Consider the following 27,041-nt stretch of genomic DNA (forward strand, 5'->3'; position numbering starts at 1 on the left):
GGGTGGGGGGTGGGGTGTAGCGCTTTGTACTAAGGAAATAAGGCACAGAAGAGAAAAACGGAGTGTGACGCTCATACTCAAGGATGGAGACACTCTCAAAATAAGCCAGGCCTGCTCCTAAACAACACGCAGGCACTACTCTGTCAAATACCACAGCAAAGCCTTGTTGAAGAAACAAGTCTCTCCACTCTGTAGGTGCTATGGAAAATGCCAGAAACCAGGAAGCTGAAAGGCTGCCAGCTCACGCCACGGGCACCAACCGAAGAGAGGCAAATCTGGAACTGGTGGCAGCAGGACCTCAAAGGCACATCTTCAGCCATTCCAGTCATGTTTGTACTTTGCACTTAAGCAGTTCAAAATACTGAAACACACTAACCTCTTAACCGTTACAACATTCAGGGAGTGAGAAACACCACTCCAATTTCCTGTTTGGGGAGACTACACTGAGAGGAAGTTGTGTATCATACATGTGAATTGCCTATTCCAACCTCCTGTCACTAACATTCAGATCTGGCCCTGCCTAAATTCCTGACTCTAGTAAGCACCCAAAAGAGAACCAGAAATAAGAAACAATTCTCATTTGTATTTGAAGGAAGGTATATTTTTAAAGAACACTGCATGTCCTGTCTTAATTAAAGTTAATTACTCTAGTAGGTGAGGTTCTCTTAATTGTCTGACTTGGAAGCAGCTCAGTGAAACTTAAAGTAAGTACTATTTTGAGATTCCAATTAGTCGGCTTAGATACTTGAGTCCTTAACTTGAATTAATAACGTGTTGAATCAGAAACTCAGGGTTTGAGTTCTGAGCAGAGAGAAAGATACAGCAGGAAATACACAGAATGAAAAACTGTTTCCAGGTATTTAAGATTCTCTCAAAAATCAGGTCTCTAGTTCGTGTAACAGATCAGATGTACTACTGGAGGTGAGGTGGGCTGCATTTGGATTTATAAACACTGCAACATAATATAATGGGCAAGAATGTAAGTGATGCTAAATACAAACCACTTCTCCTTACACACCTAAGGAAAAACAACATGCTTCAAAAGGCGTTTGCCAGAGGCCCGCAATCAATCCTGAACAGCTGGCCAGACAGGCCTACGGCAGAACCCAGCACAGAGCTGAGCAGATGCTACCCGCCTTTCTCTTTTCTTAGCAATAAAGAAAAGCTTTAGATATGTGTGTTTAACACATTTTCTATTTTTATTCAAAATGCCTGCTTCCCTACAGCCTGATTTATCTCGGATTCAGATCAGTTTTGTTTGAAGACCTGGGAATTTTCTTAATGTTGGAATAGTCTCTCTTCCTCCTGAGGCAATGGCCAGGATCAGCTCAGTAGAACCAGTGGGTCAGGAAACCTTTGGGTATGACAGGGACAGGATCCTAATTTACAATGACAATTCCTGCAGTCATGCCCCAATCTACGAAAACTGTCGTCTGACCAGTCTTACAGCCATTACTTACTCATTTCCCTTACCTGCTTGATACTCCAAAATGAGGTGGAACTCATCCACTTCCTGCAATGATTCTGGTGGAACAAATACATTGTCATCCAGAAGTTCATGCAGCTTTGGACCAACAGGACCACAAAGAAGAACCTGGAGACAAGAACCACGAAGTCCATGAGGAAACCTGTTCCTTTTCCCGTAGAATCTGAACAGTGACCAGGGAGGTGCATTCAGGTCAGTTCTACTCATTTTAATGAAATGTTGGAACCCAAATCTAACTTTGAAAGCTCTTGGTTTGGAGGTATGTAGTAGAGGGATGATCGCCAGGGGTTAGGCCTCTGGAGACAATGGCCACAATGTACCCAGAAATGAGATGTTGATAAAAGACCCAGAGTCACAGATCTTGAACAGATAACTAATGGCTGCAAAAATCTGCATTTCCCACCCTAATAATTTATAGGCATTTTAATTCTTATTAAAATGTACACATTCATACTTTAATATATTCTCTGAGTACACCCATCTTCTGGTATACAGTGTGGATCCATATGATTTCCCCCTCGAATTGCTTATCATCTATCTGTATTACTAGGTCCACTTCTGGGCTTTTGATTCTGTCCCTCTGACCCATATTTCTGGTTTCAGGCTGCTCCCCCAAAACCAGAGGCCTGCTGTTCCCTCTCTCGTCTCTCAGCAGCCACATTCATCCTGCACGTCTCAAGTTTATATATCCTGGAATCACCTTCACTAAATCTCTCTTCTTTGCTCCCATGTACATGGTCTAGTGCCCAGCCAGTGACTCCACTGTATTAGGTTTTAGACATACACATCTCTTCTTGTGGCCGCTCTAATCCAAACCTTAATCATTTGACAGTAGGACAGCAGCAATAATTTCTTGCTGGCCTCCCCATCTTAGGCCTATTCCACTTATAGCAAAAGAATCTTCTTAGTTGTCTGTTACTTTGAACAGAACAATGATTTTTTAATTCCAGTTAAGCCAAATGGACTTGAAGACATGCCCCCATTGACCCCCTAATGGCCTTCTTTTTCACCACTTTGGATCCGGGCTCACCAATACAGACCGCCACGTTCTCTCTCATCCCTTGTATAATCCCCAGCCTCCAAGTCGTGACTCCAGAGGCCACATGCTCTCAACCATCACATGATACAGTATTTAAGAACATGGGCAGTGGCGTCAGGCTGCCAAGGTTAGAATCCCGGTTCCATTGCTTATTTGTCATGAACCTTGGGCAGTTTCTTACCTTCTAACAAGAGCCCCGTGCCTGGCACATAGCAGGTGGTCCATAAGCTGAGTCAAGGAACAAACACGCATTCTTGCCCATAAGATTATGGAAATACTAACCGAAAGGCATAGGTTTTAATCTGGGAATTTGACCTACCTTTAAATCTGAGTGGGCTGCAAATTTCTGTCCAATTAAAGCTGCATTTCCTCCTACATAGTGCTGTAAGAGTTCAAGGCTATTAGACAGTATCTTAGCACAACTATGTTAACTAAGCTTAATCATTTTCTAATTTATTGAAATAATTTATAGTCCATTTTTTCCCAAAAAGGTTTCAAGGTGACTTTACAACAAAGGGCACAAAGATGTAAGTTAATAAAATACAGAAACAGACGATGAGTAATAAGGAAAGGTAAAGAAGATCAATTTGCTAACCACGAAGACCAGTGTAACTTCCTTAACTATAGATCAAATTTGGCTCTGAGCTTCCAGGCAGCCAGGACAGAAAAAGGAAACATGAAAAATGTGGACAGATCTTATCTTCTACATTTACTCCTTCTAAAATGAGCATATGATTATGTCACTCTCCTCCTGAAAATCATTCACTAGACACTCTAATGAACTGAAACCCAACACTTACCTGAGGAGAACAAGGCCTTTCACTCTCTGACCCCTGCTTACCTGTCAACCCTCACCTCCTGCCTTCCCTTCCACATCCTGCTTGCAGCTCTCTGAGTGAGCCTTCCTCTCTTCTTTCTGTGCCTTTAGCACACTATTTCTTTGATTACGACACCCTCCCCTCTCGCACACTTGGTGAACTCCTGATCACTTAACAAGAGTCAACTCCAGCATCACCTCTTCTGCAATGCCTTCTCTCTTCCCCTTTCCCCACTGCCATCTCAGCTTCCACAACCCCCTTCCCCAGACAGGACTACAGATCCTACCCCTATACAGCCCTTCTCAGCCTGAGTTATTAGTATCGGGGTGCATAAGTAGCTTCTTCAGTGCAGGAATGATCTTACTCTTCTTAGAGTAAGTGCTCAGTAAATGTCTTGTTGAATTTTGGGAAAGGAAGAAACACACTGATTCTTTGGGAAAAAGAAAGGCGTTTCTGGGAGCATATCTCAGAAGAAAAAGGCTCTGATATAGGACATCGTTCTCAACATGTTTATAGCAAACACTGGCTAATTTCATAACATTAATCGGTAATTCAATGTTTCTTTGATGGGTTTAGCTAATACGGTGAATGTATCAGACTTTTCAGAGGGTGAACTTTAATAGTCTGAAGACAGTGTTTACAGCATTTACAGTGTCTGTGGACCCTCCGACTATTTTCCCTCAACACTGCATCTCTCAGGTGAGGACCAGCTGGGAGCTGGAGAGCAGACAAGTCAAAGCTGGGATCCCATGCTGCTGACTAAGGATGGATTCATGTGCTTTGGCAACCTGACAAGCAGGAGGCAAAGCTGATGTCTGATTATGAAAGCTGAGAAGCCTAATCAATATTCTCACCCAGGCGGAATGCTACACCCCTCATAGTCCTCTGCCCCACGCAGAGGCACAGACTAACAATCAAACAATTCTAGATGCTAGACATCACTTTCACCCCAAGGCCTGTGTGGATTGACCTCCGGACTCAAGCAGGGGCGGCTGTAGCTTTCTATAAATACACAGAAAACTATTTATGATATGTAGGATGAAATCTGGCCTTTTGACATGTTAGCATGAATTAATGTTTTAACTATGGTGGCCAGAAGAATCTGCTAAAAACGTTAGGGGAAAAGATTAGTGGTTAAAGCACTATGATCATAAAGACTTTCAAGCAGCTGACTTGCCATCATGTAGACCCATCATGATTTTCTCTAAGAGATCAGCCTCTCCCTACTGAGGCTGGCTGTCACGCTGAGGGGGAATGAACTGTGAACAGCTTGCTTTCTCTTTTGTATCAGCTGGGGAATGCTTGTGCCCATTTCTGATGTTCAACGGGCAGCTAAAGGGAAAAAAAACCTTAAAAATCTTAATCAACATGGTCACCAAGGTTTGCCTGTGACAGGTCCTGGTGAAAAATGGCATGAAGAGCATCTCTGGCTGGAACCACAGACTGGGCTGACGGGCCACAGGAAGGTTTTAGGTGAGCAGGAAGAAGTAGGGGCGAAGCTGAAACAAACAGCCCAAGCTCAGTCTCAAGCGGTGGGAGGGCCCGTGCAGCAGCAGGCCTGCTGGAGAGGCGAGAAGGGTGGCAGCTGGGGCGTCAGCCCAGCGCTGCCTCTCACTCTGTCTGGGACCTCCAGGGCTTGCCTGGACCGTGCCAGTCCCAGTGCTTTATCATCACCAGGTGGGCCTGGGAATCCCTAGGGTTCTCTCCACTTTTGAAAATTTCTATCCTATTGACCAGCAGTTCTCAGACCAACAGCATCAATGTCACCAGGAAACTTGTCAGAAAGGTAAACTCTTAGGTACCATCCCACATCTAATCAATCAGAAACTCTGCGCGTGGCACCCAGCAATCTGTTTCAACAACCCCTATGGCATACTCAAGTTTAAGAACCACTGATCTAGACCGCTGGTGATTTTAATCCCCCTCCCCTACCCCTTGGAAATACGTGACATTGTCTGGAGATATTTGTGGCCGTCGCAACTGAGGGAGATGAGGCTGCTACTGGCATCTAACGGGCAGAGGCCAGGGATGCTGCTGAACACCCAACAAAGCACAGGGTGGCCCTTACAACAAAGAACTATTCACCTCAAAACATCAATAGTGCCCCATTGAGAAACCCTGCTTTGGGCCAATGGAGGAAGGAAAGGACCGCATGAAGGCTAGAGCTAGTTCTCTGTGGCTCTGGCCTTGTTCTCCTGCCCAGAAAGGACTCAGCCATATTAAGATCACTGCAAGTTATCAGCCACAAGCAATACAATCCAAACAAGGAGAAGCAGATATCCTTTCTACCTTAAGTTTGGGTAACATGCAAAACGGGGTAATTTAGTATATAAATCAGAACCAAATTTGTAGTAAATATATTTCATAAATGTTGGTGGAATCTGACTGACTAGAAATGGCAGAGTTAATGGAAGGTCAGATGTATAGTTTTACAAAAAAGGAAAACACTGCAGAATTGGATTTCTAACAATCATACTCTTGGGGCCAAGTGGAACAACAAGTTGCTTGGTTGCTTCTAGGAGCCATACATGAGAAAGGCACCTTTTCGCACCCTACCTTAATTCGCTACTGGTGAACAGAACAGACCTGGGCTCCTGGGAGCTCTGAAGCAATCTGGGCAATGTCCTGAAAAGCTGCCTTATCACTGAAGAATCGCTCAGCAGCTGCTCCCTTCCCCATGAAGTGAACAAAGGCTTCTTCTAGATCATTCCTTGAATGCAGAATGGCGTGATCCTTCCCATCGCCAGGACTCAGGCCCAGTGCCTGCAAGAGCTTCACCCCTGAAAGCACCACATCCACGCAGGTGTTGACTCTGGGGAGGAAGGAGCAGAGACAGTGTGAGAGCCACAGAGCACTGGGTGGTGCTTTGCGTTCAACAGAAAATGTTTCCCAGAACGGTATTTAAAGAGAAAAACAGATGAGATGGATCTGAACCTGAGCAGGAACGCAAAGAGCACATGGCAGATGATTACTTAACCTGGACTAACGAGTTCTCTGTTCTCTGCATATCTTGGGATCAGAACACAATTCAGGAACTTTTTCAATGATTTGGCAAGCTTTTACACTAGCTACAAAGGAGACAGGCACTCAGCATTTCAGAACAGACCTGTCAACAACAGCACAAATGTACAGTTCAGAGAAAATGCTGGTGGAGCTACACTGCCTGGATTCATACTGGCTGTTTCTGTGTCTCAGTTTCCTCATCTATAACACGGGTGATAATATGAGTAGAGCTGTTGTGAAGATTAAATAAGTTAATACATGCTTAGACCAGTGCTTGGTGCAAAGTATAAATTTTGATCAAAAGCCAAATATCAAGACACCTTCCTTCCAAAGACACATCAGGATGGTGGTAAGATAAATAAAATGCCCAAATACTCCCAGCTGAAACCCTGCATTTTAGAGTTGGTTGGTGCGGTAGACTTAGGCACACCTGTGACTGTGTTAACAATGCCTCACTGGGCAGGTGTTCGCTGCACTGATGCGTGAGCTTAAAGGGCTGGTTAGAAGCCAGTGCTGCATCATTTCATGGGCTCTAAGGAAGTTGTAAAGTACTAAGGTGTCTGCCATGGCCCCTCCTACGTGAGGGTGGAGATCTGGCTTATTATCTTCAGTATTTCCTTGCTGAAAGTCATCCCTTAAAAGAGGAGGGCCAAATAATTAAGGTAGCTAGATGGGGTCTTCCTGACCCCTCCCCCGCCACAGTCACCTTTATTCCTGTCTCTGTATTGGGGATGCCTTTCTCGATAGTGGGGCTGGGTGACCACACAGGCAGCCCCCAGCCTCTGAGCAAGGCTGAAGGAAGGCTCAGAGCAGGCTGAGACAGTTCCTGGTGGCACAGTGATTAAAGAGTTCAGTGGCTAACCAAAAGGTCAGCAGTTTGAATCCATCAGCCAGTCCTTGGAAACCCTATGAGGCAGTTCTACTCTGTCCTATAGGGTCGCTATGAGTTGGAATTGACTCGATAGCAACGGGTTGAAACCAGCAAGCTCGTCCATAAAGAAGGCTTAATGGATTTTAGTGTAAAATATAGTTTCCTGTTCCCCTTCAAAAATTTCTTGGTCTGGAAACTGGCACAGCAAACCATTAACGGTGGCAAACTCTGAGAAGAGGAATGAGACTGGGGGGAGGGAGAAATTTTTACTTTCTATTAAGATGTATTTCTAGTTTTTATAAACATGAATTGCTCTTATGATTTTTACAACATAATTTTAAAAAAGGTTTGGTACGTAAGCTAGGTATTATTTCCATCACTCGAGGAAGGGTTACAAGGCGAGAAAGAGATACGCTCTTCTTCATGACACACTGATTACATCTTCCACATAAGGATCCTATAATTATTTTTTCTATCTATCAAACAGCTTTAAATACTCAAATTTTCTTATTCTTTTTAAACCAAGCACACCTATAACTGACAAACTGGACATAATCAGCATGGAATAAGGACATGAAGTAAATATAATTCCCCCCCAAAAGGAGAGAATTGCCATGTGTTGGTTAGGCTCGCAGCCCTGCTGTAGGTAAAGGTGTTAATTTCCATTAGGCTTTCTGAAATGTCAAAACCAGCTTGTAAACCCCATCATCTCCCTTAGGATTTCAGGAGGCATCATGTTAAAAATACAGATCACTTCGCCTTTGCCTTGTGACTCTGGTTAACTGGAGAGGCACGGTCCAGCGCACTCCTACCTGTCAGTGCACAGAACACATTGCCATGCATGTGGCAGGTACTCAAAGAGGGGTTGAAAACACACTCCTTTCATAGCCCACACAGCTTGTAAACGGGTCTCAATCCTGCCTCATCCAGAGGGCCCTTTATTTTCAGTTAACACAGTATTAGATGTCTGAAGAGTAGAATCTCAACAGGATACAGGTATCCCTGGCTCGGATGCTAATAGCTTCCCAAGTTTCAGAGAGTGAGACTTAGATAACAGGGATGCAAATTCCTGCAAACGGCCGTATCTACAAAATGTATCCAAATTGATTTGGTTCTTGAGTCTGGAGAGCAAGTGTTCAGATACTGAGGGATACCTGTATTTGGAAATAACTATCTTAAAAACTGTAGATAATCACCTCCATACCTAGTTCTGCTGAGACCTTGAACTTTGATAATGAGCAACTAATTTGCTCTGTAAACTTTCACCCAAATCACACACATACACACAAAACAGGAAAAAGAAACTTAGTTTGATGCTTTAGAGGTTTGAATACGGGAAGTTGAGTTTGCAAAAATTACAGACACACAAAAAAAGTAAAAGGAACAATGTTCAGCGTATTTTGCAACACAAGACAAAATCTAACAGAACTAATTTTAAGTTTAAAAATTACAACTGCTTCCTTTGCCATGAGACCAGAACTGGATAGTGCCCAACTAACATTACAGACCATTTAGATAAAAGTCTATAGCGGTATCCTGATCAAAAGGGGGAAAATGCAGAACAGAATTTCAAACTCTCATGGAATCCAGACTTTTTGGAGCCATGGAGGCTGGATGAATCCCCAAAACTATTCCTCTGAGATCATCTTTAAGCCTTAAACAAAAAATATCCCCTGAAGTCTTCTTAAAACCAAACAATAGTTTAGCTTAACTAATAAAGAATGTCTGCCTTGAGCATTATGTTCTTTTAAGATCTATCTATATGGGATCAAACTGGCAAGCACATCTCGAAAGATTAGATATGAACCCTAGGGGACAGGGAGTTTATGTTAACGGGGAAGGAACAATTCAGAGGAGAGTGAGAATGGTTGCACAACCTGAAGAATGTAATCAATGTCACTGAACTATACATGTAGAAACTGTTCAACTGGTATATGTTTGCTGTATTTTCAACAACAACAAACACACACACACACACATATACATATAAAACTTTACCACAGAAGTATCTTCAATCCTCTCCCTAATCATGTCTTGAATATTAGGGGGAAAAACAGTCTTACAAAGAAAATTATTTTATTTGATAACTTTTTTTTACAATAACAAAAATCACTGAACATCTACTCAGAGCGTATTTGAAGCAGGGGAAACGTCACAAGATGTGTTTTAGAAAGCTATGGGAGTGGGCTCACCAGTGACCAACATCTTCTTGAAAATCTTCTCATCCTTTACTTACTTCTTTGATTCCTTCTCCACCAGCCCCTTCAATGCTGGTGCCTCCAGGACTTCCACCTTTGCCATTTTTACCTTCTCTTCTTGCTCTCTTCCTGGGCAATCTTACCTTGTCTCTGGCTTCAAAGTGTTGACATCTTCAAAAATTTGCAGCTTTGCTCCAGAATATGTTCCTAAACGCCAGTCTCTCATTTTCAGCTGCTTAAGGAGCAGCTTTCTTTGAAATCCCAAAAGAATATACATTCTCCCTCCTCTAGAATGAAACTGGTTATCTTCCTCCATAAATGTATTCTTAGTCTCTCTTAAGGCAAGGATGTAGCATGAATGGAGGGAATGGGCTCAAGTGGCACCTCTAGTACCCGACAGCTGTGTGATCTTGGGCAAGTCACTTAATGTTTCCAAGCCTGGGTTTATCATCTCTGTGAAAACTGGCAACACTGTACCTATACCTATCTACCGCACAAAGTTTTTCTAAGATCACCACCCAATGCTTTCCTTACTCTACTACATCCAGCCTGTCAAGTACCTCTCAAATCTCATCTCTTTATCAAGCTGTTTTCTCCCTTCACCCAGTCCCTACAATGGCCTCGTAACCAGTGTCAGGGTAACAAGATTTTTCTCCTTATGTAAGAGAGACAAAGAAGAGAGAGAGACTACATGAATGTGTGTGTATTCTTCTGAGAAGGCAAACTATAACCCATCCCCCCAAACCGAGATTCTTATACAGGTACTTGCACCTATCCCCATCCCATCCCCTAGCAATCCCCATCTTCAGGTGAAAAATCCCTTTGGGTAATGAGAAATGCTACCAGTGTTATAAGTATGTTACCCAAAATGATGGGAAGCAGTAAAACAGGTTAGAATTACTGCTCAAAATCCACCCTTCAACTCTCACCAGTTATTCTCAGCAAAAAGCTGAGCATCATTTACCAGCTTATAAACGTTCATAGCTTCCCTATCACTGACCCTGACATAAAAGGCCCTTCACAATCTGGCCTAACTCCCTTCTCAGCATTGTCTCTTGGCACACTCTATCGTAAGATCCTTGCCCTAAACACAGGGACAACTTGCGGTTCCCCAAAAAGGCTATGTACTTTTCCACATTTGGTTCCCTCTGCCCCACGTTTGCCTGGAGAAGCCCCAGTTCTTCTCTAGGGTCTAGCCCACACAAGCCACTTCAGCAGAATAGAAAGATGCCACGAGATCGCCCAGCCCACATGCACTTTCTACAAAGTGATGCTGACATTCATCCCATCAAGGTGTGTTCTATGTCCCCTCCCCTTAAGACCAGGTGGACCTGTGACTCTGATAGAAGGGACACTACGTGCTTCTAAGGCTAGGTCATAAAAGGCATGAAAGCTTCCACCTGGTCCTCTCGGGACAGTCCCTCTCCTAAACCAGTCACTCTGCTTGAGAAAGCTAAACAGCTACATGGACAGATCATATGTAGGTGTTCCAGCTAAAAACCCTAGTTGAGCTCCTAGCTGACAACCACAGTCAACCTTCAAGACGGTAAACAGTTCCAGCCACCGTCCAACTGCAACTCATGAGAAGTGACTATCCCAACCCAATCAAACCTCAAAACCGTGACAGATAATACAATGACTGTTGTTTGAAGCTACTAAATTTTGGGGTGATTTGTTATGCAGCATTACTAAATGGTGTGTCACCTTCTCACATGGAGTTTTTCTGACAACAACCCATCCTGGGAAGAATCAGTCATCCTTTGGGACACCAGGGCTACCTGGTTCTTACTATCAGCTCAGTAAAGCACTTTCCATAATGAGTTTATCTGTTTCCAAAAAACGAGGCAGGCACCTTGCTTCACCCATCTCTGTATCCTCAGAATCTAGCACAGACCTGACACATGTAGTTGACGAATATCTGTTGAATAAATGAGCATAAAGCAAGGGAAGGCATTAAGAAGCATATATGGAACTGGGTGAAAATGGCCTGAACTTGAAAGAAGAGGTCAACAGAGAGACATCTGAAGAACAAGTAAATGTGTTGATATAAAAAATACTTGCTAACATTTAAGTGCTTTTTACAAAGCAGATACTGTGCTGGGTAGATAACATAGATTATTTCATTTATCTTCAAAATAACTTTGCTCTGCCTTACCTCTCATCCCTTCCCCGCGCCCTAGCCCAAACACATAAACGAATAGAAGGCCTGCTTTTGGATATGGTGCCTTTGGGGTGATGGCAAGATATTCCAGCAGAGCTGAGACATGGACTGGAGTTACTGCAAAGAGAATAATTACATTCCCAGAGAGGAGTACAAAGGAAGGAGGCACTGTGATTTGGAAGCACTTTAAATATGCAATGTCACTGAAGACAGGGAAGAAGAGTTTCAAGGACGGCACGTTCAACGCATAGAAGGCTACAGAGAGATTGATGATAAAGGCTTAAAAAAAAAAAAGGCAGTTGAATATGAAAATCTGTAAGTCACCACTGAGCTTTGGGAGGAGTTTCAATAGAGTGATGGGCTATATGGCGTCAACGAAGGGAATGCAAGGCTTAGAAAAGTCAGTAGCTTAAGGCAGAGATCACTCATCTTCAAGTTCAGAAGAGGAAGAAGAGTGCTGTCAAGGTGGGTAAGACCAAGCATTTGTGACTGCAAAAGGCAGTCACGAGAGGTGCAGGAGGGGTTTAAAGCTGGAACGATGAGGGAGGCTCGAACATGAGTGGGATCTGTAAGAGACTAGGGCCAGTCCTACGAAGATGTGAGACGGCACAGGGGCCAGGCGAGTGGAAAAAGCAGTCTGGTGAGTCCCTGCAGCGGTGACGACCGGGGCTCGTTCCCGACGTCCGATGCTTCTCGCCAAAGCAGCAACGCGGACACGTGCGTGGAGCAGCCCACTGGGGACCTCTGGGAACCTGTGCCCGCGCGGGCTCTAGCTCCCAAGCCGCCCAACCCCGAGCACCCGCACTTCCTGGGGAGGCTCGGAAACACCGGCGCTACAGGCACTCACCCCACGGCCACACGGCGCCAGCGCCGGGCCGGCCGCACAATGAGTGCGTCCCAGGCGGCCGCCAGACGACCCTCGGGGGACGCGGGTCCCGGGAGCGAGGGCGCGGGCCCCAGCCGCAGCGAGCTCCACAGAGAGCGTAGCGCCGAAGCCGGCAGCTCCGGCTCCAGCAGGAAAACGCAGCCCACCGCCAGCGCCAGAAAACCCGCGTACGCAGAGCCACGCCAGAGCGCCATGGGGACCGCGGCGCTGAAGCGTTCTCGTAAGGATCCTTTCCCAGCCCGCGCCTCTTCCGGACTCTGCGCGCGTCGACGTCGACATGCGCGCCACGTCACCTAGGAGCGCCACGGGGCCCGAGGGGGGGGGGCGAGGGGCGGGGCGCCGGACTGGAGGCTGGGGGACCGTCGTCCGCAGTCGAAATCCTCGCATTTGGGGGCACGGTTCCACGGCCCTAAAGGAGGTTGGACAAAGGCGGTAGTGACTGTCGGGCAAAGGAAGGAGGCACTGTGATTTGGAAATCCAACTGTATCCGAAGATAGAGGTGCTGCCATGCGTTTGTTTTCCCAGTAAAAGGAAACGGACAGATTATGAAGAAGCGGGCAATCTTCACATTAATATTCGAAACAGTCGGTGTACCCATTTGAGCTGCGACCGCAGGTCCACCGAGGGGCACGAGTCACACTCCCCTTTTTTAAATCCGTCCCTCCGCCCGTCTGTCCATTCTCCATCGTTTGTTAAGCTCATTCTTTTCAAGGCACGGTGCTCGGCACTCTTCGCCCCTGGAGGAATCGGCTCAGACAACAGCAGCTCTGCAGCGAAGCCCTGGGGCGTGCGAGGGAGGGAAATTCTGCCCGTTGGCCGAGACCGTTCAGCCAATAAGGGCCTATGTCAAGACTAAGGAGAGTCTGCAGTGATCGTCTTCGCCAGGAAGACTGTATTCAACATTCAGTACCTTAAAATAACCCTTTTGGGGGCGCTGTTCCTTTGAACTATCGCAGGAAAATGCACAAATGCACACAATCTTGTGTACAACACGGGGTTATGTTGTTGTGTGCCATCGAGTGGACCCTGATTTCTCTTGTTTCCCCTGGGTGATAGCATTTAAACCCAGGCCATCTTCCTTGTCGTGACCCTTCTGTGTGTGAGTCTAGGTTGAGGGCTAGTGAAGACAGGCTTGCTGCCAGCTCATTCTCAGCAGCCACCATGCCCAGCCCGGCCTGCCATTTTCCAGTTCTGCTAGTTCTCCTGTCTCCTGAGCTTGGCTCTGTGTCCAGTTTTCCACTCTGCTCCTGACCTTTGAACCTGGCAGTAAAACTTCAATTGATATTGAGCAGTATTAGGCTTTAGCCCTTCCAGCCTCACCCTACTAACACTTCCCCATCCTGGTCATCTGCCTTCCCTATCTCACTCCACCCAACCTACCTGACCATACAACACCTGAGTCCGTTAATTCCATCTCTTTCAAAGGAGATGTATGCACAGTAAGAGTTTTGGGCTACCATCCAAAAGAAAGAAGCCGAAGTGCTAATGAGATTCGTGTGGAGCCATGAAGCTATCCTTCTTAGAGTTGCCTGTCCCTTCTCTCACCCTGGGGAGACATGTCAGTCAGTTCTCAGAGAAACTGCTCCCTCCCAAGCCTCTGTGGAGGGTCGAGTGGGTAGGTTTCCCTACAACTCCAGAGGTGACCAAACCAGCACCTAACGCAAAAACAGTGAATCCACTGACTGTCCAGAGACCACTTCTTTCTTCCGAGAATTTGTACCAAGAGTCAGGAGTCTGTAGGTAGTTACTTTTGGTTGTGAACCAGATTGTTGTTAGTTGTTGAGTTGGTTCAGACTCATCATGACATATGTATAACAGACGAGACATTGCTCGGTGCTGCACCATCTTCATGATCATTGGCATGTTTGAGACCATTGTTGTAGCTATTATGTCAATCCATCTTATTTTTGTTGGCCCTCTGCTTTACCAGTCACAGTATGTCCTTTTTCTAGCGATTGGTCTTTTCTGATGACTTGTCCGGAATAAGCAAGTAGGAATCTTGCCATCTTCCCTTCTAAGGAACATTCTGATTGTATTTCAAAGTTGGGTAATTGTCTTAGTCATCTAGTGCTGCTATAACAGAAATACTACAAGTGGATGGTTTTAACAAAGAGAAGTTTATTTCCTTAAAGTAGGCCAAAAGTCCAAGTTCAGGGTGTCAGCTCCAGGGGAAGGCTTTCTGTCTGTTGGCCTTCTCATCAATGTTCCCCCAGACTAGGAGCTTCTCAGCGCAGGGGCCCTGGTCCAAAGGATGCGCTCTGCTCCTAGCACTGCTTTCTTGATATTATGAAGTCCCCCTGTCTCTCTGCTCACTTCTCTCTTTTATATCTCAAGAGATTGCCTTAGGACATAATCCAATCTTGTAGATTGAGTCCTGCCACCCATCCTCCCTCATTAACATCATAGAAGCAGGATTTACAAATATAGGAAAATCACACAGTACCAGGAATCATGTCCCAGCCAAATTGACACATTTTTGGGGGGGACATAATTCAATCCATGACAATAATGAAAAAGGAAGGTCAGCTAGAACCAGTTAAATATGTTTCGAAGGTGAGCAGAGGAAGGAGCAAAGGAAGCCCAACTGTAGGGAGGCCATGGAACAGACAAGTTGAGAAGAGCTGAGGGAGTACTCCAGTAGGCCCAAAGCAACGTGGAGAGAAAGGCACCTGGGGCCATCCTCCTTCCGTGAGAGGCTGCTGAACTTCTAGCACTTTGCCCCTCATTCCTCTGCTTCCTTCTAGACCTGCCAGAACTCTTGATTTAGTTACAGTGGCTTGAACAAAATGGAAGTTTATTTCTCATGTATAAGTCCAAATAGGGTGCTGCCACATTGCAGGCTACAGCAGTGAGCTTGACCCCATCTGGTCCCCGTGGTGGCTGCTCTGAGGCTCCACTGGCTGGTCACTCAGTGTGGGTTTGCGTTGTGGGTGGTGGCGGGGCCAGACAAGGAGCCATGAGCAGACCTCAGTTCCAACTGGAAACAGAAGAGGCAGGCCCTGCCATCTGGCAGCTGTCACTGGTGTTCTTCACCTCCTGCAGCTCCTGCCTCTTCAGTTCCAGTCACATCCACAACCACAGTGGCCTTAATTCCTTCTCACTCCTCATCAGGGGCGCATGGGCAGGCATTCAGCTCTCTTGGTCCTATAAAAACCCATTGCCACTGAGTCGATTCTGACTCATAGTATTACCACAATAACGCGGACTGGAGCCGCCTGCCGCAATAGCCAATTCTGAGACGGGTGAGGTGAGCAGCAAGATGTTTATTATATATCGATATATAGGAGACAGAGGGGAATAGATTCCTCCAAAAAACCCATCTCCCCCACTGGAGATCGGCTGAAGGCTTTTATAGGGACAGGATTATGGATCTTTTGTGGTAGTTTCCCCTTGAGGTGACGATGTCTTAGATGAGTTAACCTTCTACTGGTATTCTTAGAGGTTATCTGGTGACATCTTTGGGGATTATCTGGGGACATCCTGCTTTTTCTTATCACAAGATGGGTGCTTCGTTTGGTTTTTCATTCTTAGATCATTATCAGTTGTTTTCCACCCCCCAGGGAGGAACGTTGGTTAATCTTAAACCTTTTTGTAGAGACTAGAATGGGAGGGAAAAATCACGAGACAATGTGGCCGTTAGTAATGGGGAGTAAATAATAGTGAGCTGGGCCTATGCAGCCTCTTCCAATAGCAACCCTATAGGACAGAGTAGAACGGCCCCATAGGGTTTCCAAGCTGTAAATCTGTATGGAAGCAGACTGCCACATCTAACTGTCTCGGAGCAGCTGGTGAGTTTGAATTGCTGACCTTTCGGTTAGCAGCCAAGTGCTTTAACCACTGCACCATCAGGGATCCTCTTGGTACTATGAACCAAAAACCCTTGCTGACAAGTTGATTCCGACTCATAGCGACCCTATAGGACAGAGTAGAACTGCCCCATAGGGTTTCCGAGGAGTGGCTGGTGGATTCTAACTGCTGAGCTTTTCGTTAGCAGCCTGAGCTCTTAACCACTGTGCCGCCATAGTCCCTCTTAAAATATTTCCTAATTGAAAAATAGTAATTTCAGATTCCCATCATCTGTTTATAGAGCCCGGAATGTTTACAGGCCAATTCTTTTTCTAGAAGTTAGATTTCTGGGGGGCATTATACAGAACAGATCCCAGCGGGCAACTTTGGCTTCATTGCCTAAACGGAACAAAGAGAAAAGGGCTGGGCGTGCCTCAAGCAATGGCCACCCCCCCCCCACCCCCGCCCCGCCACACACCCACCCAAATTGCTTCCAGACATGGCCTTTGGTATTGGCTCTCTCTCCCCGGACTTTGAAATGAGAGAAAAAAGCAGTCCCGTTTCAGAAAATTCAGAGACAGCGGAGGCTCCAGGTATCTCACCCAAGACCCTGACATGGGAGGCCAGGGAGCAGATCCCGTATTTATACAAGGAATTAGCAGAGTTCTATCCATTCCCAAATTAGCCTAAGCCTCTGGCTTTGACACAAACACTGGTCAACACCAACAATGTGATCTGAGGCGTTTTAAAGAGCAAGTTTGTTTCCACACTGGAGCAGAAACTAAAGCAGGACCAAACAGTCCTAATGAAAGCTGGACTAACCCGCTTTGCCCACAGATCCAGGCCTCTGGGATTTCATCCAAGCTGCTCTCTGAAGGCTACACTCTGTCAAGCCATTTGCTGATGCCAGGGGACACAGCCCACCACACAGGCCCCACCAAAGGCCAGAGTCAGAGCCCGGCTTTGAAGGTTATAGAAAACTCCAAGGTGACAAAAGAGAAGGAATAACAGATCCCGGGATCTGAAGAGAGAAAGCTTTGAGTGATCAGACACCCTCCTCCCTAACCTGCGATCAGGAAGGTACTAGAAAAACTCACAGGATAGATTGCTGAATGGGGAAAAGCAGGGATGTTGAAGGCACGGGAGCCAGGTGATGAGAATGTCAGCAGCAAAGCGGTGCAGAGGGCCTGGAAGTTCCCTGGCAGCAGCAGCCCTTCCTACACAGATTGTGAGCAGGGACCTTCCAAGCTTGTGGGACTGGAACCGTGTGGAACGCTGGGGCCTGCATGTGTGTGGAGGCCTGGATCTCCACCTCGGGAGATTCCTGCCTTGGACTAGCAGGAAGCTCTGGGCCTAGAAAAGTAGGAACAGAGCTGTCTGGGCTTCTGTCTGGCAGGGGTCAACCAGCTTCAAAGAGCAAATGAGTTAGGGGGCAAAAAACAGCATGGGCCTCCCTCAGCAGTGCTGTCTCCCGTCTCAGGCTTCCTGGAATACTGCTACCAGACTGCCTGCTACAGCTGTTTCACACTCACATGTCCTGCTTGGGCTTCCTTTGGATGCTGTGCAAGCCAGCCCGGCAGTAGACCACATGGCGTATGGTATAGTGATCTGATTTGGGTTTCTGTAATACCTGCAATGTATGTTTGAGAGGAAATGGGAAGTTTGCCTTCTAATAGCATTTCCTTCTTGATATAAGAACACTAACAGTTCTGGAACCACTTATCCTAAGAGTTGCCATCCTTATATGCAAACAAAATAAATGAAGTGTGTGTGCGTGTGTGTGCGTGTACACACGCACACACACATACACCCACACACAGGAAGTAAAAAACGTTCAGCTGGTATGGCATGGCAGCTCAGCTCTGTTTCTAGAGTGTTGTTAGGGGCCCAGGCTTTTCTGTTTCTTGCTCTGCCGTCCATAGGGTGGCAGCACAGAGGCGAGGGTAAGTCTCAAAATCAGGGCTCCAGGAGAAAGAAGATGTGGTGAATTGTTGCTGCAAGGCAATCAACAATTTCTGCTTTATTGGAAGGAAAGTGGGATTTGATGCCAGGTTTCAAACCTCCACTTCTGCCACCTGCTATCTTCAGCCTTTCTGTCCCTTAGTATTCTTACCTGCAAAATGGGGACGGTAATTCCTACGTTACATAATGGTGGTGGGAGCTAGAGCTATATGTAAAGAGTCTAGCACAGTGCCTGGTCTTTGTTACCTAGTGCTGTTGTAACACAAATACCACAAGTGGGTGGTTTTAAAGGACAGAAATTTATTTTCTCACAGTTCTGGAGGCTAAAAATCCAAGTCAGTGTCTTGGCTGTGTTGATTCCTTCCTTGTTGGTAGCCCCGGCATTCCTTGGTTCCTTGGCTTGTAGAGGATCCTCACACAACATCTGTCTTCTCCAGTATGTGCTCTTGCCTCTGTGTCTATGGTTCTCTTTATGTAACTCAGAAGTGATTAGGTTTAGGATCCACCCTACACTGGTATGACCTCAACTGATTATACTATGGCCGATGATTACATTATGTTAGATTAGATTACATCCACAGGTGTAGGGGTTAGGATTCCAACACATATTTAGGGGTCACACAGTTCAGTGTATAACTGTGGTGCACACTGAAACTGAAAAATGCTGCCTGCCATTGGTACGATTTGTTCTGAGAATGATACTTAATTTTCTTCTCGGCCCTGCTGGGCTGTCACTCTCTCACTATAAGGAGGACAGGCATCCCTGCATAGATACAGTGTAGTGGCCTTTTCTAATTTTTGGCTGCTCAGCATCAATACAATAATACCTCATTGAATGAAAATACCAAAAGTGATTTACCCATTTTACTGTAAATAGAACATTTGGAGTTTTTCCAGTTCTTTACCATAATGCACAGTGTTGTTATATATACTCTGCTGATGCACATGGACAGAAGTTTCTTTACGGTATAAACTGGGAGTGAAATTTCTGGGTGATATGATATGCCTGTTTTCAACTTTACTAGATAATGTCACACATCTTTCCTAAGTGGCGTACCAGTTTACCCCTCCACTGGCAGCATCTGAGAGTTACCATTGCTCCACATACACACCAACAGATTCTTAAAAATTTTGCCATTCTGTAGGGTATGGAGTAGTGTCTCATTGTGGTTTTGACAGGGTTTTTGTTGGTTACCGTAGTTAGTTGGTTAGTTCGTTGCAAGTATCTTGTCCCACTCTATGGATTGTCTTTTCACTCTCTTTATAATATCTTTAAGGAGCTCTGGTAGCACAATGGTTAAAGCACTCATCTGCTAACCAAAAGATCGGCGGTTCGAACACACCAGCTGCTCCTTGGGAGAAAGATGTAGCAGTCTGCTTCTGTAAAGATTACAGCCTTGGTCACCCTAATGGGGCAGTTCTACTGTGTCTTATAGGGTCACTGTGAGTTGAAATCGACCTGACAGCAATGAGTTTGGGTACAATATCTTTTGTTGAATAAAGTTCTTAATTTTAATGTAGTTAATAGTTCACTCTTTTTTATTGCTGCCTTTTCCTTTATCATTAGTGCTTTTTGTTACTTGCTTGAAAAAAATCTTTGTCTACCCTGAGTGGTGAAGATATTCTCTTATCCTACCAAGAGCTATATGGTTTTGCTTTTTACGTTTATATGTTAATTCACCTTGGAATTGATTTTTAAGTATTGTGGGAGGTAGTTTTATAGATACCCAATTGACTTAGTGCCTTTTATTGGTCATTTCTCAATGACTGCATTTCAATATCCAGTATCTAGTGTCCAGTATGTATGGATCTGTTTCTGGGCTCTTTATTCTGATCCATTATTCTATTTGTCCATCCCTGTACCAGCACGTCACTGATAATCTGGTCAAGTAGATTCTTTTACCTTATTCTTCAAGATCATCTTGGCTATTCTTGGCCCTTTTTCATCCCCAGGGACATTTTTAAATCAAAATTGTCAAACAAAAAGAAAAGGCAGTTGGAATTTTTATCAGTTTGGGGAGAACTGACACCTTTGCAATGTTGAGTTGTCCAATCTAGGACCCTGTTAGAGCTCTTCATTTATTTTTACCAGTTGCCTTTGAGTCGATTCCAACTCATGGTGACCCTGTGTATGTCAGAGTAGAACTGTGCTCTATAGGGTTTTTGGTTTTTTTTTCCTCCATAGTTTACAATCGCTGATTTTTTGGAAGTAGATCTCCAGGCCTGTCTTCCAAGGAGCCCCTGAGTAGACTTGAACCTCAAATCTTTTAGTTAGCAGTCAAGTGTGTTAACAGTTTGTACCAACTAGGGACTCCATTTATTTATTTATTTATAATTTTTTTTTTAAATTGTACTTTAAATGAAGGTTTGCAGAACAAATAGTTTCTCATTAAACAGTTAATACACATATTGTTTTATGACATTGGTTAACAACCCCACGACATGTCAACACTCTCCCTTCTTGACCTTGGGTTCCCTATTACCAGCTTTCCTGTCCCTTCCTGCCTTCTAGTCCTTGTCCTGGGCTATTGTGCCCAATTAGTCTCATTTTGTTTTATGGGGTTGTCTAATCTTTGGCTGAAGGGTGAACCTCGGGAGTGACTTCATTACTGAGCTAAAAGGGTGTCTGGGGACCATACTCTCGGGGTTTCTCCAGTCTCTGTCAGGCCAGTAAGTCTGGTCTTCTTTTGTGGGGACTCCATTTATTTAGATCTACCTAAATGTCTCCCAATAATTTATTAGACTTTCATGTGTAGAGGCTTTGCACAATTTTAGTAAGATTTAGTAAGATCTAGTCATATCTAAAAAGGAGCCCAGCGGCACAATGGTTAAGTGCTCGACTGATAACTGAAAGGTAAGCAGTCGGAACCCACCAGCAGCTCCGAAGGAGAAAAGACCTGGCAATCTGCTCCCATAAAATTAACAGCCTAGGAAATGCTATGGGGCAGTTCTGCTCTGTCACATGGGGTCTCCGTGAGTCAGAATCGACCTGATGGCACACAACAACAACAGTCATGTCTCAGAATCTATTGCCAAATCCAAGTTCATGGAGCTTTACCCCTTTGTTTTCTTCTAACAGTGTTATGGTTTTAGTGCTTATGTTTAGGTCGATCTCTGGGTCAGATTTGATTGATTGCTTTTTCTTGCTGTCATGGGTCACATTTTCATGTCTGGTACTTTTTCATTAGATGGCAAACATTGTGATTTTTATCTTTTTGGGTGCTAGATATTTTTGTATTTCAATACATATTATTGAGCTTTGTGCTGGAATGCAGTTATTTGAAAACAGTTTGATCCTTCCAGGTTCTTCTTTTAACATTTTCTAGGCCAGACCAGAGCGGAATACAGTCTAGGGCTAATTATTCCTCTCATACATATTCCTATATTTGAGTTTTTACTTTAGTTCCAGATAGTATCATTTCTCTCCAAGAATGTGGCAAGAGCCTCCTTACTGATAGCAACTCCTTCTGCTCTTGCTTCTTTTACAATCTCTTCTCTAGAACAAATCATACACAACTTCTCTGCTACCCCATAATGGGCTTCCCATCTTATCCTGGCTTAAAAGTCTCACATGATCTCACTCTTCCCTAATTCTCTTCCACTCTCCTGTCCAACAATTGCTCTGGCCGCACTGGCCTTTCCTCTGTTCTTCATCCATTCTTGCTCATGATATGCTACAAAAATCACAATTCTCCTTTTCTCTGTGTCCATGTCTCCTGCAGTTTTCCCATCAGGCAGTAAAGTCTGTTTCTCCACTCCTTGCGTCTGTGCTGGCCTTGCCGATAGAATATGGCAGAAGAAGTGACATTGTGCTGGTTCGGAGTTGAAGCCTTACCAAAACCAAAAACCAAACCCATTGCCACTGAGTCAATTCCCACTCATAGCAACCCTAGAGGACAAAGTAAAACTGCCCCATAGGGTTTCCAAGGCTGTAAATCTTTTTTTTTTTTATTGTTGTACTTTAAGCGAAAGTTTATAATTCAAGTTAGTCTCTCATATAAGAATTCATACATACGTTGTTATGTGACCCTAGTTGCCCTCCCTATACTGTGACAGCACACTCCTCTTTTCCACCCCTGATTTCCCATGTCCATTCAACCAGCTCCTGACCTTCTCTGCCTTCTTATCTCACCTCCTGACAGGAGCTGCCTATTTAGTCTCATGTATCTACTTGAGCTAAGAAGCACATTCTTCCCAAGTATCATTTTATGTCCCATAGTCCAGTCTAATCTTTGTCTGAAGAGTTGGTCTTGGGAATGGTTTTAGTTCTGGGTTGACACAGAGTCCTGAGGTCATGCTTTCCGGGGTTCCTCCAGTCTCAGTCGGACCATTAAGTCTGGTCTTTTTACTAGAATTTGAGTTCTGCACCCTCCTTTTCTCCTGCTCCATCAGGGACTCCCTGTTGTGTTTCCTGTCAGGGTGGTCACTGGTAGTCCAAGGCTGTAAATCTTTACGGAAGCAGACAGCTACATCTTTCTCCTGTGGAGCGGCTGGTGGGCTCGAACTGACAACCGTTCGGTTAGCAGCTGAACGCTTAACACCTGCACTACAAGGGCTCCTTTGAGTCGAAGCCTTAAAAGGTCTTAAATGCTTCCACTTGCTCTTGAAACCCTGCACTGCCGCATGAACAAGACTGGGCTAGCCTGCTAGATGATGAGAGACATATGGCCCAATTTCTCCCAGAGCTCAGCTGAAAGTCAGCCAACCCTGAGAAGCAGTCACCTAGCTGATTGGTAACTGACCACCAACATAAGGACAACTGAGACCATAAGAACAGCCTAGCTGAGGCCAGACCAGATTGCTGACCCACAGAATCATGAGCTAAATAAATGGTTGTTATTTTATGCCACTAAGTTTTGAGGTGGTTTATTATAGAGCAGGAATCCCTGGGTGGCATGAACAGTTAAGCACTCAACTACTAGCCAAAATATTGGTGCTTTGAACTGTGAAATAAAATTATAAGTTTTGCTTTATGGAAACAGAGCGTTGTCTTGCCCATAACACTAAAGGTCGTCTTATTAAATGTTAGAAACCTATGTGTTGTATAACTATATAGATGTGTATATATATATATATATATGTATATAATTTTTAAAGCTTATATTTATGCCTTAAACTCTAACTAATCTTTAGAAGCAGCTTGTCTTGTTTCATATAATTGTATTTAGGTGATCAGGCTTACTGAAACACTTGAAACTTACTCTTCCAGAAAACAATCGAAGATTAATGAACATGTCCTGTTTCCAAAACTCCAGAGGTCTTACAACCATGGCTCACTGATTTTGTGATTGTCTTAAGCAAGGTTTCTATTTTTCTCTTCTTTATAATGTTTGAACACATACTGCTCTCATAAGATTTATGTATTCTGACATACTTGTCAACAATCAAAAATTTTTTTGATACAAGTTCCTGATGAAATTATATATAAGTACCCTGAAAATCTTATTAGTCAGAGCACTGATTTACTTGGTAATGACATGCTGCCCAACTTGTCCATTAAACCTGCATGGCAATCTGTTAATGGTGTTCTGAGTTGTTTATTTTTCATAGAACCCACCCAGAGGCACCCTGGAAGACAGGCCTAGCAATCTGCTTCCAAAAGGGCACAGCTTTGAAAACCCTGTGGAGAAGTTCTACTCTGCATACATGGGGTCGCCATGAGTCAGAGTGGACTCAGCAGCAACTAACAGCATTATGGAGCAAAAGCTACTTGATACTTTGCCTAAGGCTATGGCTCTAGCTCTTCCCTCCTTCTCGAACACTCTGCCCCTTGATCTTTTCATGCCTGGTCCTTTCTGTCATTCCTCTCTGCTCCAATACAATTTGCTCAGAGAAGGTTTCCCTGAACGACTAACATAATATGATATAACATAACATATATAATAAATATAATATATAATCAACCTGTAGTTCTCTATCACTTCTATTATATTCTCTGTCTAGAACTTATCAATATCTGATATTTTTCTAATTTGTTTATTAATTATGATCTCAACCTATTAGAATATGAATTTTATGAAAACAGGGACCTTGTATGTCCTAGTGAGAAGGACTAGAATAGTGCCTGGCACTTAATAAAATAATTGTTGAATAACAAAATAATCCTTCAGCAGTCACGTAATATGCATATTGTTGTCAAGTTTACAGATGAGAAAATAGCGTTTGAAAAGACTGAGTAACTTGCCCCAAATCACACAGTTTGTGGAGGTGATGGTGATGGGGTATAGGGGTTTGAGATTTGAATCTCTGATTTCCAAAGATATGTCACACTCTCGTGTTTAAATTCTGAGACAGGAAGTAGGATAGACTGAAGCTGGTTGTGTGTATCTTCTTCTGTGGCAATAGCCCTTCTCTATACCTTAGACTCACACGGCAGTGCCCAGGCCAGGGGCAGCTAATGTCCCCACTGGTCAGCCCTTGGGGCCACTGGCCCTCAGCAGGATGTTCTCCCCCACCTCTCAAGAGCAGACAGTTCATTTCTACTCTGCTCCCATTGTGCTTAGGTTTTTTTTTAAATGAATTAATAATTCTAATAATTTACTTAAATCTTTCTTTAAAGGGATATTACAGTTCATTACAATTTATTGCAAACAGATTTTTTTAAGAAACTCAGTCCTGATTTTGAAACTATAATACACATTTTCTTAGTTTTTGGCACTATTTACTGTGTAGAACAATAGAAAATAACTTTTTAAATAAAAAGTGGGTAGTATTTCATTGGGAAAATACTCTAAAAAATAGACTTTGCTTTCACACTAAAAATTTACATATTTTTAGTTAATGTTATATTTAAAAAGTTAGTTTCCAAAAAAATACAAGATTAAAAAATCATAATGAAAGTTAGCTGGGTTTTTTTGAGAAATGAAATTAAAAACGGACTGCATTGCTTTACTTTTCGGCAAATTCTCCTTTGCTCAGTTTCAGAAGGCAAAAGCCTGACATGTAGTTTTTGGTGCTGTCTCTTGCCTGGGAGAATCTGGGGGACCTGCACTTTTGTGACAGCCTACGTTGTCACCACTGCCCTCAGTCACCAATGCATCCATCGACATGATGTCCCTGCATCCCTGGGATGTGCAGCCTAGCACTGCAAACCCTTGTTGGAGTAGACAAATTCGGCTGTGGGCTCCAGAGGCCGCACCCCGTGCTCCAGCCAATTTGCATGGAGCTTGCACAAGAAAGGAACCACATCACTTACTGCATGTTTGCCAACTTTCTGGAACAAAAATCTGGCACATTGGCTGGTTATTCTACCCATTACAACTTGAGTAGGTACCTTTCTTCCAAAGCTCCTGATAGGTGACAAATGTATGATCCCCCAGTTGGGTCATATTGCAAGCTCTGTTATAGTCAACATTTTGGAAAATTTCTCATCACTGTCATAGTCTTCAGGCAGAACAGCTCTTGGTGATCATGATTCCTGTGGCTGTGCCAGAATTGGGGGCAGGAAATGCCCCAGTAATCCCCTTCCCTGACTTCCCTTGATCCACCCCTTTAGGCTGTTTGTCCTGTCCTTACTGGGGTGGGCACAAAAGCACTGGGACTGTTCTGCTTTTTGAAAAACACACAAAAACAATGTATAGCTAATGGGTATTATTTAGAAAATACAGAAAAGTACAAATAAAATTTAAAAACATCACTCTTGATCCCACTAATTTTTGGTCTTTCCAGACTTCTTTATTAACATATGCACACAGACACCCACATCTTCACAGAAACGGGATTCTATTACTATATATACTGTATTGTAACCTCCTTTTTTGCTCAGTATGATGAACACTTTGATATATCCCTAAAAATTTTTATCCAACATAATTTTTCATGGCTGCATCCATTGCGATCAATTCCAACTCATAGCTACCCTATAGAACAGAGTCAAACTGCCCCATAGAGTTTCCAAGGCTGTAATCTTTACGAAAGCTGATTGCCACATCTTTCTCGGAAATAAAGGCTGGTGGGCTTGAACCTCCTGTTAGCAGCCAAGTGCTTAACCACTGCACCACCAGGGCTCCTTCATGGCTACATAGAATACCATTTATTTAGCTGGCCAGTAGAAAGTTAGGTTGTTCACAATTTTTGGCTATTATAAAGAAGGAGGGGATGAACATTCTCAAAGCAAAATCTTTGCTGAGTTTCTTAAATGTCTCCTTAGGATAGAATCACACACGGGCAATTGTTGGGACCAGGGGCACGCACATTTTTAAGTTTGTCGATGCCATTGTCAGATTTCCCTCCAGTAAAGCTGACAGACATTCCTCCTGAAGTGGATAAGGATAGTCCCATACCACAGGCACTCCAGTCCACACCGCAGCCCAGCCAGCCCATTCTAGGAACGATGCTCCATGCGACCCCTGTGGCTCAAGAACCGGGGAAGAGTAGGCTGGAGGGCTGCACGGTAAACCACCAAGCCTGTGGCCGCACCTGAGCCCTCTAGGGCAAAGGAAGTGGCCCCTGGGCGGAGGGAGATGAGCACAGGTGAAGTGGGCCTCAGGGTCCCGGGGATTCTCCTTGGTACCCCTGGATGCATCATGTTCTGCCTTTGAGTCTCGGTTTTCTCATCTGCGGAGCGGGGATGGGATCCCACAGTGATGGAGGTGCGTGGATGCCTTCTGCGGTGCGTAGAACCGAGCCCTGCCTGCAAGAGTGGCCCCGACGGCCAGAGGGAACAAAGGACTGGACAGCCTAGGGGACCTCCTGGAGGCTCCCCACTCTGCCCCGGTCCCCCTCCCATCTGCGCCTGCGGAACGAGGTTCGGAGCCCGCAGGGGGCGCCGTGCGCCCACGACACGGACGGTCGCTGCCAGGGAGGAGGGCCGCGTCGGCCGCCCGTGGAGG

At 44.6% G+C, this 27,041-nt stretch overlaps 1 protein-coding gene across 3 annotated transcripts in view; it reads right to left on the reverse strand.

Annotated features, from left to right (window-relative positions):
• Positions 1 to 12,744, reverse strand: part of ADPGK (ADP dependent glucokinase) — a 21,261-nt gene extending 8,517 nt beyond the window's left edge. Inside the window, exons 1-4 of one of the 3 annotated variants that reach the window (XM_004374726.2) lie at positions 12,424 to 12,744; positions 5,930 to 6,155; positions 2,845 to 2,907; positions 1,474 to 1,594 (exon numbers count right to left, since the gene is read on the reverse strand). In XM_004374726.2, the coding sequence (XP_004374783.1) occupies positions 1,474 to 1,594; positions 2,845 to 2,907; positions 5,930 to 6,155; positions 12,424 to 12,656 (643 nt within the window). In that variant the 5' untranslated portion in view covers positions 12,657 to 12,744. The remainder of the gene's footprint in view (positions 1 to 1,473; positions 1,595 to 2,844; positions 2,908 to 5,929; positions 6,156 to 12,423) is intronic. The other 2 variants (XM_012555086.2, XM_023729820.1) reach the window with 2 other exon arrangements.
• Positions 12,745 to 27,041: the final 14,297 nt, after the last annotated feature.

This window comes from Trichechus manatus, unplaced genomic scaffold (genome assembly GCF_000243295.1).
Source record: "Trichechus manatus latirostris isolate Lorelei unplaced genomic scaffold, TriManLat1.0 scaffold00030, whole genome shotgun sequence".
Lineage (NCBI taxonomy): Eukaryota > Metazoa > Chordata > Mammalia > Sirenia > Trichechidae > Trichechus > Trichechus manatus.